The sequence below is a fragment of the Tinamus guttatus genome, unplaced genomic scaffold, assembly GCF_059628265.1.
Source record: "Tinamus guttatus ecotype Peru unplaced genomic scaffold, ASM5962826v1 Tinamus_guttatus_pri_ptg001129l, whole genome shotgun sequence".
NCBI classification, from domain to species: Eukaryota; Metazoa; Chordata; class Aves; order Tinamiformes; family Tinamidae; genus Tinamus; species Tinamus guttatus.
This window is the reverse complement of record NW_028289663.1, coordinates 6,257-18,116: the sequence shown is the minus strand read 5'-3', so window position 1 is coordinate 18,116 and position 11,860 is coordinate 6,257. Positions and strand designations below refer to the sequence as shown.

At 52.2% G+C, this 11,860-nt stretch overlaps 1 protein-coding gene across 1 annotated transcript; it reads right to left on the bottom strand.

The window, feature by feature from the left end:
* Positions 1-4,727: 4,727 nt before the first annotated feature.
* Positions 4,728-10,645, bottom strand: LOC148590736 (pituitary homeobox 1). Its single transcript, XM_088538649.1, has 3 exons — positions 10,397-10,645; positions 7,513-7,718; positions 4,728-5,386 (listed from the first exon to the last, which is right to left on the bottom strand). Exons 1-3 carry the CDS (start codon positions 10,557-10,559, stop codon positions 4,847-4,849), a joined length of 909 nt encoding a protein of 302 aa, XP_088394775.1. The 5' UTR covers positions 10,560-10,645; the 3' UTR covers positions 4,728-4,846.
* Between the last annotated feature and the right edge of the window lie 1,215 nt (positions 10,646-11,860).

Sequence of the window (11,860 nt, the reverse complement as noted above, 5' to 3'; positions counted from 1 at the left end):
ATTAACACATAGAAATTTTTTATTATTATTATTATTTTAGCAAGGGGGGAAGCTCTGGAGCTGCTATGTGAGACATGAATTAGGAACCTGGACTGAACGTTGCTTTTTGACATGTTATTCCATGGAGGCATCGCCTATTGCCGTCAGTTATCCGCCTGCCTCGGCGGAGCTGCACGGAGGGGCTGGTTCGGGGCTCCCCGTGGGCACAAAAGAGCCTCTGCTCCTGCCAAGAACTGGGAAAATCTGCTCCTTTCCCACAAAGGCTGAACCTCTACCTGCATTTTTGCAAGAAACTTCTTGGGTCAAGAGAAGAAAAAAAAATCAAATGCATATATATTTTCTCTTTTTTTAAAAAAATCCTACAAGAAATTTTATTTCTGTAGAAGGCTTCATTAAATAAAAATCTCGTCTTGGGTATTTTTACATTAGAGGAATCGGAGTTTTGGTAGGAACAAATTATTTTTTCCTGTTTAAAGCAACAACAACAAATCCTGCTGCAAAGAAAAGACTGGCTGCCACTGAGACGTTTTTTTGATAGAAAATATGCCTGCAGCTCTGCTGCTTAATCAGTTTGGAGCAGAGCGTAGCCTGTAGCTTGTTAATAAGTGCAGCCGGCCTGCGTGGGTCGCACAGTGGTGAGCTGCAGAGGAGCCTTGCTGCATAGCCCGAGACTTTATTCTGTTAATTAAAACATGTTTTACTTTGAAGGACTTTGTTTTGCTGTTTTCCATGAAGGTGAGCAGAAAATTATTCTCTCGGCTAGATTAAAAAAAAAAAAAAAAGAGAGAGAGAGACCTGAAGTATTTGCAGCTTAATATTGTTTGAAGGGCAAACTCTTATTTAGCCAAACAATGTGCAGCCTCTTGTTTTTATTTGTTTTCAGTCCTTGTATAAAGGCTGGTTTACGAGTCTGAATATCTTGGCTGTTTTAATAATATCAAACTCCTTTTTTCACCTACTGGCTGCCAGACTGGGTCAGAAAAGTTGTCACAAACTTTTGTTTAATTACCGAAGTAATTTTTACTTATATAACAGCACACTAAAATAATAAGGCCTGAAACTGTGCCATTGAGATTAATGACAAAATCCTCATAGGTTTCAAATCAAGCCTGTATTTTTATTATCCCAGCTCCAGAGACCTTTGTTGCAAGTTTGCAACAAAACGTCAGGGCATTCCGAAGTGTTATTTTTATTATACAAAATCCCATTAAAATCAGTGCTGAAGCATCCCATTAATTTAAATGGGACTTTGCATAGCTTGCTGCGTTCCAGGCCACAGATAAAGGCAAGTATGCAGCTCCGAGTTAAACTGACCACAGCTTTTTATTGTGAGACATTTAATCTCGAATGAGCAGCACCGTCTGAGGCAGGAAAACCTTTTGTGAGCTTCACCCGGGCCGGGATGCAATGGGAAAGGCCGCAGTGTGGGCTCCGTATGGGACCTCGGGAGACCGTGCAGGGCTCCCGGGCAAGTCAGTAGCCTGGAGCAGATGGAAAAATGCGCTCCAGCTATTTCAGTGCCTCAAAGTGGTTGCTGTCCTTGATGGCCAGGAGGCCGGGAGCTGGTCTAGGGCCAGGGCACCTAGAGGAGGGCAGAGGGCCACCAAGGTGGAGCCGCGGTGGGTCCAAGGCGATGCCGCCGCAGAACCCCCTGCTCGAGCTCCGCGCTCTGGAAAGGCTTTTGCAAAAGCTCTGCTGTGCAGAAACGCGCACGGTTGAGCTGGTGGCCAGGGCGGTTCCAAAACTCCCAAGGAGCTGGTTTATACCTGGGACCTCCCTTTTGGGGCTCTGGAGCAGACGACAGCAGAGCCTGTGTGACCTCCGGCACAGTGCAGAGAGGGTCTCCAGTGCAGACGGAGGTGGGAGGAGGTGGATTTGGCCCCCAGCATCTCCTGGAGGGAGTCAGGCTTGGGCAAAGCAGTGCCAAGCCTTGCTCCAAGCAGCCCGGAGAGTCTGGGCTCAAAGCATGGAGGAGACTGATAGCGTCCGCAAGGAGGATGCACCCTAAGCTCACAGAAAAGGTGCCCATGTTGCTGTCTCTTAGCGTTTCCTTGGAGCTTTCCTTCCCCTGAGCCATAAATGTGTCGAGATGCCCAGATTTCACCGGCACCCCTGGACTGCAGCGCTGGCAGGGGCCCGGGAGGGGTTGGGACTCACGTTTCACACCCACGGCAGGACTTGGTTAAACACGAGCGCTCAGGCACTCGAGACTCCACAGCAGGACTAACGGTGCTGCCTCCAGGAGTGTGGGGAAAACGGGAAAGCTGGCGTGAAATAACAGCCTGGGGCATTTGGATGTAAACCGTATGGAAAACGGAGGGGAAAAACAGGAGTTTTCCTGCTCTGATACGTGCTCCTATAAGCCCCCAAGGGATAATGTAGCAGAGGGGGCTCTGAGCACCTCGTGCTGAGCCCCGCTTTGGGGAGAGGGGGAAAACAGCCCCTGCAAAGCTCGAAACAGTCACGCGGCGCCCTGGGAGCGGGTCCCCCCGCAAAATCTCCGTGCGGGGTGTCCCGGCTGGGAGCCCTGGGGCTCAGCCGGCCCCGAAAGGCGCCGTGCGGAGGGTGCGGAGCAGGGGGCGCGGGGATTTCCGCGGGCGCGCAGGGGCCGTGGGGAGGCGGCGCCGGCAGCGGCCCCTCGCGCCGTCGGGGACCGCGGAGCCGCCAGCTTCGCTTCGCGGCTTGGATTTTGTTGCTGTTGTTGTTGTTTCCTCCACAAAATAATATTAATAACAACAAATAATTAGCAGTAATAAATAGTAGCTAATAAATAATAAAAATTATTATTAATAATAGTAACAAACAATAAATGGTCAGTGTAATTGATGCTCGCAACGGCTTGGAAATAAACTAAAAAAAAAGAACAATCGTTAAATCAAGACCATCCCGTCGGGCCCGATTTGAGGCTTGCGCGGTGGAGAGAGGGAAAACTGCGCCGAAACTCCGTGATCGGGAAACGCTGCAGCGGGACCGGGGCTGGAACGCGAGGAGGGAGCGCGGAGGTGCGCGGGGTAGCTCTTTTTGCGGGGAGGGGGTGGAAAAAATACGTGCACGATTAACGGTGATATTATTCAGCCTCCGCGCAAAGAGCCGTCCCCGCCGCTGCCGGCCGCGCAAGGCCCGCGGGCGAGCGCAAAAAACCCCTTTGCTTCCGACAGAGCCGGTCTCTTAACCGCAGCTACGCAAAGAAACATTAAAGAACATTTCTTGATTTCGTTTTGTCTTTTTTTTTTATTCCCATGCTCTTAATTTTGAAAAAAAAAATCACAAAACATAACTTATAAAACAATATATACTGCATCCTTATCCACAACAGCATAACTGAAACATCCAGCGTAACGTTTACCACAGGTGTGAAATACACTGGGAAAGAAGTACCGTGTGCATTTTATATTATGTTTCTTTGTCATCTACAGGTAATAAGTATCGACAAAAAATAAGCAACAAATATGCCTGCAATTAAACTTCATATGCGTTTTGTATGCGTATTAATAAAGTTCATATTTATCATTTCCATTTTTTTTGCCAACAAGCACTTGTTAAAGTATCTACATTTACATAATAACACCTTAAGATAATAACACCTTAAGTTTTCTTTTTTTGATTCCTTGTTTTTCCTTCACAGCTAGAAAACCAAGGAACACTTGGAGCTTTGCTAAGCAACCTTTCCGGACGCCGAGGCTCGCCGTTTCTCTAGCGGAGATGCAGTATCAGGATTCACTTCATAGTGGACCATTTTAGGTCTTTTATTTTTTTTCTAAACTCCAAAAGTTTTTCTTTTTTTTTTTTCTTTTCTTTTGAGGAACCCCCTCCCCCGCATTTAAATAAAGATGAACGATAATTTCATTATCAGGATAAGACTTTGGGTGAGGAAAATGCTGAGCAGTTGAGTCTTTTTGGATTTTTTTTTTTTTTTGCATCGCTGGAGGATATTTGTGCTAGTCTCACAACCGGGGATACTGCAGTCTTTTGGAAAGGGTGAAGAGGTAGGAACCTTGAGCTGCTTAGTATCAGGAATGACTGGATTATAGCTTCCAACTAAAGAAAAAAATCAAGAATCATGCATTTTAAAAACAGTTTATTCAACCGCCATGGACAATGATCCGGCATAATGTAACGGCAGATATAAATATAGCCTTATATAAGTGGTTGACCCTTGTCATTATTATTTTTAATAGTTTCATACCTAATATTTTAACCATTTCTTGTTTCTTACCCGCAGAGTGTTTTCTGCGAATTATATTTTTTTCCGCCTTTTTTTAATATATTTTTTTTTCGCGTGTGTTTCTGTTTCTCAGTGGTAAACTTTAACCAAACTCTTCCCGTGCGACAAGTGGCCAAGAAGCGTCCCACTGGCTCTCACCACCGAGGCGTCCCCCTCCCTCGCCCCTCTCCTCGCGGGGAAGTGGGGGCGTTGAGGAAAAAAAAAGGAAAAAAAAGAAAAAAAAAGAAAAAAAGAGGAAAAAAAAAAGAAAAGGAAAATAACTCCTGTGCAAGTTCAAGTAAACACATACAACCCGCATAATCCAGAGAAAAATTGCAACTCATCCATGTACCAGATTTCGGTTGTCCCTTGCAAAAAGATTTCTGGTCCGTTAATGGTGTTATTTTTTGATGTTAAAAAAAAAAATGTTGTCCTGATGGTTGTATTGGTTGAAATTATTATTAATATTTTTTTTCTTCCCTACGCAATCGAAATCCGCGAAACTTTGGGGGGTTTATTTTTTTTGTCGTTATTTTTGTTTTGTTTGCTCTCTCGCTTGCTCGGGTTCTGCTCTCCTCCTCCTCTCTCTTTCTCGGGGGTGCCGTGTCTGTGCGTGCGCGGTGCAGCGCGGCCGCGGGCCCGTCAGCTGTTGTACTGGCAGGCGTTGAGGCCGGAGCCGGGGCTCTGCAAACTGCTGTAGCCGAAACTCGAGTGCTGCTTTGATTTCAGTCTGAGGCTCGCTAAACTGGAGTTGCAAGTGTCCCTGTAGACGCTGTAGGGCGAGCCCGGCGGCCCGTAGGGACACGCCGGCGACGACATGGCCGAGTTGAGCGAGGAGCCGCCGAGGTTGTTGATGTTGTTGAGGCCAGAGTTGGCCATGGCCGGCACGGCCGAGTGGCCCATGCCGGAGGGCATGTTCATGGAGGAGATGCTGCTGGGCGCCGAGAACATGGACTGCGAGGACAAGGGGCTCATGGAGTTGAAGAAGGTGAAGCTCTTGGTGGAGAGCGGCGCCGGCGTGAGGCTCTTGGTGGCCCAGTTGTTGTAGGGGTAGCCCGCGTAGACGTCTTCGTAGGGCTGCATGAGCCCGCTGAACTGCGGCACGTAGCCGTTCTTGCACAGGTCCATCTGCTGGTTCCGCTCCCTCTTCCGCCACTTGGCTCGACGGTTCTTGAACCAGACCTGCGGGGCACGGACACAGCCGGTGAGTGCGGGACGCCCCTCTCCTGTCCCCTCCCCGCGGCCGCGCAGTGCACGCGGAACGAGCCTCGCGCGGGAACCGCGGCCGGGAGCGCGCAACGGCCAGCGCGGGTTGGTCCGCGCAGCCCGAGGACGGCACTGGGCGCAGGGAAGAGATCGGGATAAGGATACAGTGGGGTTGCGCGCATCTCTGCGCGCATTTCTCTCTCTGCGCGCATCTCTGCCCCTGCGCGCATCTCCCCCTTCTGCGCGCATCTTCCCTCTGTGCGCGCATCCGCCTCCCGTGCGCGCCGTGCGAGAGGTGCGTGTGTGCGCAGCGCAGCGCGGAGCTGCTCCCTGCGCTCCCCGTTTGCCGAGGGCAGGAGCAGGGCGAAACGGCGGCCCGCGCGGCCGTGCCGGCTCCGCCGCCTTTCTCCATGCTAATGCCGTGTAATAAAAGTCCCCTGTTACAGATCATAAAAAGGGGGATTGGATTAGTATGTTTAGGTTAAAAAAAAATCCGTCCCTGCATTGCCTTTGGATGGATGCAGCCTCTGCCTTTATATCTAATGAGAATTTACAGCCCTGCACAGGGAACAGAGAAGCGGGGGCCGCTCCTGGTGTTTGATGCAAAACCTGATCCAGGCTCAGTCACTCTCTGCCTCTCTCTGACTCCCTGACTCTTTTTTTTTTTTTTTTTTTTTAAACTCTAGGAACACTATTTGAATCTCTTGTGCTGGAAGCCCCAAAAGGGGGTGGGGGGGAAAGGGCCACCCGCTCCGGGCAGCCTCCAATTCCCTTTTTCAGGTTTTAAAAAAATTAAATTGCATCGCCCTGGCCAGAGGCTCCGCGCCGCCCGCACCGCCCCACGCATGGACCCGCGCAGGCTGCGCGCCCCGCAGGGCCAGCCAGGCACCTCCCGGCGCGGCCGCGGCGCAGCTATTAGTGACCCCCGATCCTGGGCTGGAACCGTCGAGGGAAAGAATGGCCGGGATCTACTGGAAATAATAATAATAATAATAAGGGGGGGAAAATCTCATATAAATATGAAGAGGAAACGAAAGCCAACATGTTCAAAACCTGTAATTCACTCCTCGGAAGGTGCTTCCAGACAGGAATTTCCTGAAAATGAGGGTAATAGTTTTAATTATGGCTCCTAGACATTTTAAAGTAAGGCCCTCAAAGCAAATCAAGGTTAGATTTGCAAGCTGCAATCTCGGAACATCAAACCAAAACATCTCCATGCCGAGGGAGAACGAAATAATGGTAATGGCAACTCGTATATTAGTTTTATTTGCTTCCTGAAGTATTCCAGCGATATGAAGGCAGTTCAGCCCTCTCCCTGGCTTTGTTTTTGCTTTAAGTGCAATTAAGCCGGGGCTTTTAGGCGCAGCCGCTCTTTGCTCCGCCGAGCTCCATGGCGGGATCTCTGCTTGGGTCACTCGCCGTTTAATTGCCAAGGCACAAGCGACTTTTTCTGCAGCTGTGGGGCTACCCGCGAAGCTTCCCCGGCACCCGCGGAAAGGCCGCGCGTGGGAAGCCGGGGAGGGGATGGGGAAAAGCAGGGCCCGGAGGGGAGAATTCTCAGCCTTCATCCAGCCCCAGCGGTTGTGATCCGGTCGCGCTGCGGAGATAGCGCGCGCAAATCTCCCTCTGCAAACAACCGTCGCGCCTGTATCTATATATACACACACACATACATAAATATATATACTCCGAAGTGGCCTCGACATGGCCAGACTAGATACCTTCTCTCCCAACTCTGAGCCCACCGCGTTTATTGACTTTGCGCCTTGTCCTTCGGTCTGTTCTGGGGGTGTCCGGCCACGGGGTGCGCAGGATGCGCGGGGTCTGCGCGGCCGGCCTTGCAGACGGGGACGCGCAATGACCGCGGGAGCGCTGAGCTGCAGTGCAGCCGCGACCATCAGCGCGAGAAGCAGCAGTTTAATACAAATGTAATTTTATTACTATAGCAATGTTATAGTTTTGCAAATAAAATAAAACTCCGAGCGTCGCGGCGCTGCTCGCAGCCCACCGCCGGCTCCCAAGAGGGGCGATTCCCGCTTCCAAACGCCGATCCCCGCCAGACACGGCGGGGCCGCGGAGCAGCAGCCCCGCGCCCCTCTTACCCGGACTCTGGGCTCCGTGAGGTTGGTCCATACGGCGATCTCCTCCCGCATGCTCATGTCCGGGTAGCGGTTCCGCTGGAAAGTGGCCTCCAGCTCCTGCAGCTGCTGGCTCGTGAAGTGGGTCCGTTGCCGCCGCTGCTTCTTCTTCTTGGCCGGGTCGTCAGCGGCGCCATCCTCGTTTTTCTGCTCGCCGCTCCGCTCCTTTTCTGCGGTTGGGGGTGTTGATTGTATTTTTGTTTTGCTTTATTTTGCTTTCTTTTAAGCCCCCCCACCCCGCCGCAGGGACACGCGGGAGGGCCCCACGCGCGTCTCCAGAGCCGGCACCGGCGCTTCCAGACCCTTCTCGGCCCGGCCCAACGCGGGGGCTGCGCGATCCCGGCCCGAAGAGGAGAGAGGGGCGAGAGCAGGAGCGGAGTGAGCAGATCCCCTGATGCGTCGGCCTATCCTCCTCTCCCTGCTTATTATTATTATTATTATTATTATTATTATTATTATTATTATTATTATTATTTTCCCTCCTTTAAACTTACAGAGCGATCTTTGATCCCTTGTCTTTGTTGTGTTCGGCCACTGCAGAAAACTTTGGGAGGGCAGAGGGGCAAAACCCGGCAGTTACTATTTGCAAAACGCTCTCTCTACCTCCGTGTCTTCTTTTTAAATTTTTTTACTGTTTTTTTCTTTATTTTCTTTTTGCTTTACTTTTAGGACTTCATTGTTTATTTTAACGCGAAGCTGCGCGAAAACCTTCGAAAGAAAAAAAAAAGAAAGGAAACTTTCGAAATAACTTAAAAAAAGAGGAAAATAAAAGAGGAAAAAAACGCGTTTTATTGATCAGAGTTTGCAAGGACTGGAGGCAGCAATCAAGAACCCGACTCTGCAGCAACGGTGTGGGGAAAAAAAAAAAAAAAAAAAAAAGATGTATTTTCTAGGAGTCCTCCCAGGTCTCTTCATCCCAAATCGCGCTGGTTCCAGCGCCCGCGAAGGGACGGGAAGGCCAGGCCGAAACGCACCCGCCTGGGCCCGGCGGCGGCTGCAGCGGGGCCGGAGTCGGCCTGGGCCAGGCTACTGCCCCCTGCGCAGCCCCGAGGCCGCGGTGCCCGGCGCTGGGGCAGTTTTGCAGCCGCCACTTCGGCGAGGGCACCGGGAGCCCGAATCGGCCGCGGCTCGGGGGTGGGTCTCGTCCTTGCACGGTTCCCCCTGGAGCGGCCTTTGCCTGGGAGCCTCCCGAAGGAAAGGGAGGGCGAGGGGAGCTCCAGGGAGAAACCCCCCGAGCGCACAGGGCCGCCCGGCGGGCCCCTCTGCAGTTTGCAGAGCAAACAAGGCTGGCGGCAGGACCCAGACCCAGGGTCCGCCTGCGGTCCCGATCCTGCCCCGCCGGCCCGGCCTTGCAGCCGCTGCACCGGCCGGGCCCGCACAAACAGAAACTGAAGGTGTTCTCGGAAAATAAAACAGATATGATATTGTTCTGGACTCCTTCTTTTCCCTTCTCCTTTTTTTTTTCTCTTTTTCTTTTCTTTTCTTTTTTTTTCTTTCCTTCCTTTCTCTCTCTCTCTCTCTCTTTTTTTTTCTTTTTGCCCGGGAATCTCTCGGCGAAACTGGGGCGAGGGGAAGCCGAGGAGGAAGGCGAAGCTCTGCGTCCGCAGCGCAGATCCATCCAAGGCGGCTGAAACCCCTTCTCCGGGTTTAGCCCCGCCATGATTTCCTTAAAAAATCAAGCCAATGAGCAGCGCTTCGGTACAATTTCAAATCATAACACACGTCGGATTTAATTGGCATTTGCTGCTTTTGTTTTGTTTTGTCTTCCATTAAGAAAAAAAAAAGAGAAAAGAAAAGAAAATGAGAAAGGTATTTTGTGTCTTCTCGGAGTGGAAAAGTAGGCAGGTCTTTAGCCCTCCTCAGCACAGAGGGGTCACATATAGGGGGTATGGCAAAATGGAGCAAATCTCCCTCTCTAATCTCCAATAATCCCCTCTAATCTCGGAGCCCTTTGCAGGCTGCGGGTTGAGCGCTCCCGAATTTTGTTTGCGAATCAGACCAGAGCCTGTTTATCACCGGGTGCCACTTTGGGATTGACTCATGTCGCGGCCACTCTAGAGATTACAGGACCTGCTAAAACTGAGAACAACAACACCTATATCTCTATATAAATACATGTATAGATAGAGATATACGCGCCTCCCGCCGGAGCCGGCGGAGCCCAGACATCGCGCTCTTCCCTGCAGCTTTTGTTTCCTCCTTGGAGCCTGCCCTGTCATCCCAGAAATGTTGCCGCTCTAATGAAACACAAACTGGGAAACCGCAGCTTTCCCCGCTCTAACTGCGCGCCCCTCCGCGGGTGCGGGAGCCCGCGGCCCCTTGCGCGCCCCGCCGCGCGCATCGCTCCCTCCTCCGCGGCCCGCGCTGCTTGCGCCGGCCCGCGCCGCCTCTCCTCCTCCGCGCGACATTTTATTTATTTATTTATTTATTTATAAATTGAATTTTATTTTATTTTCTCTCTTGCCTCTCATTTGACAGGGACATCTCCTTTTTTACACGCCTGCACCTCCCGAGCTAGAAAATAAGCCCGAGCAAAAGCTATTTCCGAAACATTCGGCAAAACCGCAGCCCCCCGCCCCCTTTCCTTCTCCCCGATTGATTATTATCTGACAAAAAACAATAATAGCCAAAAAAATAAGGAGCCGCTGCGGGTCTGGGGCGCGCACCATGAGTCCCTGCTCCGCTGCTGTCAGTGCGGGGCCCGGCTGCTCCCCGCGCCCCCCTCTCTCCCCCTCATCCCCCCCTCCTCTTCGCCTCCAATTAATTGCGCTCATTAGGGAAAGAGCCGGTGGCTGCTGCCCCCCCGGCGCCGCGGGGCAGCGGTGAGGGGCGGAGGGGTGGGGGTTACCTGGCACCTCCGCGTCCGAGGATTCACTGGCCGAGTTCTCGATGGGGTCCCGGGGCTCCGCGGCTCTCTGCAAATGGAAGCTGGAAGCCATGTCATGGGAGGGCTGGGGTCGCAAGCTCTCGGGCAGCCTCTCCAAATTCATTCCACCTTTAAAGGACTCCATGGCCGGGGCGCCGGGCTGCCTGGGGGATTTTGCAGGTGTTTATTCCACACGGGAGGCAACGAGAAGCGCGCTATTTTTTTTTCTTTTTTTTTTTTGATTTTGAAAAGGAAAAAAAAAACGAAAACAAAAGCAAATCCACTTATTACTAACAGTATGATTTAAAGGGTCTCGGAAGAAGCGATGCGGGCAATGCCTCGGAGCCGCTTGTCTCTGCTCGGGGAGAGGCGCAGCCGGCCGGCCGCATAGGCAGGGAAGTGGTAAAGCTCCCTTATAGAGAAACGCGAGTTGCGAGTTGGACAGTTTAAAGCTAAAGAGATTAAAGTGACCTGCCCTAGAACAAATGCCTGTAGTTAAACGCGGCTCCTCCCCCTGAAGGTTAAAACCTCCCCGTCTCGCTAATGCATCACTCCATCTAGCGCTCGCCCAGCCCGGCCGCGGGCGGACCTGCCTCCCTCCGCGCCCGCCGACGAGGTGCGCGACTTGCGCGTCCGCGGAGCGGCCCGCGGCCGCCCACCCAGCCCCGGCCCGCGGCCGCCGGCCCTTCTGCGCAGGGCGTCCCTGCCCTCCCTCTCCCGACCCGTCCATTTTTGAATAAAAAATATTTCAGAAACGACATCCCCTCCCTCCTCCAAAAAATATCAGATTCTCCCCGGCCTTGCTGGTGGATTTGCCCTGCTGGAGAGGCGCGGATAGCGGGGTCCCCTCCCGCCCTTTAGCCGCCCCCGCGCTGTTTGCGCCCAGGCGCAGTGTGGGGCACAACCCCCTCGCGCGGGCTCACGCGCCCCGCGCAGCCTCCCGCTGCAGCGGGACTCAAGCGCAGGGTCCAGCCCCGCATTCTCCCGAGCTCCAGGGAATTTGTTCTCCGGCTGCCTCGTGGGATTTGTGTGTGAGCTGGGTTTATTTTTTTTATACGTACATAGAAGCACACACACACATATATAAACACATATATATTCACTGACATATACATATAATTATACATATATGTATGTATATAATTGTGTATACATGTATAAATATAATCACAATTCTATATCTCTATTTGGTGACGGGTTAACAACACGAGTGTTTCGGAGGCCAGGCTGGGGCGGCTGCCCCACTCGCAGAGACCCGCCGAGATTTGGGCCGAAGCAACAAGCGCTGCGCAAACGCTCCCATCACATCAGCTTTCAGCACGTTATTAATAACGAATAATTTCTCTCCCGCGGCGAACTCCCGGTGACCCTCGGAGGGGGCTGCGGCTCCGCGGCCCTGGGAGACTTTTTGCGAGCGCGGGGGTCGGGGCAGTGTGAGGAAGGGCC

Coding starts and splice junctions, on each gene's coding strand:
- LOC148590736 (XM_088538649.1), bottom strand. CDS start 10,559: ATGGAGTCCTTTAAAGGTGGAATGAATTTGGAGAGGCTGCCCGAGAGC. Junction 7,719..10,396: donor CTCGGACGCGGAGGTGCCAG/GTAACCCCCACC, acceptor CCCCAACCGCAG/AAAAGGAGCGGAGCGGCGAG. Junction 5,387..7,512: donor TCACGGAGCCCAGAGTCCGG/GTAAGAGGGGCG, acceptor CGTGCCCCGCAG/GTCTGGTTCAAGAACCGTCG.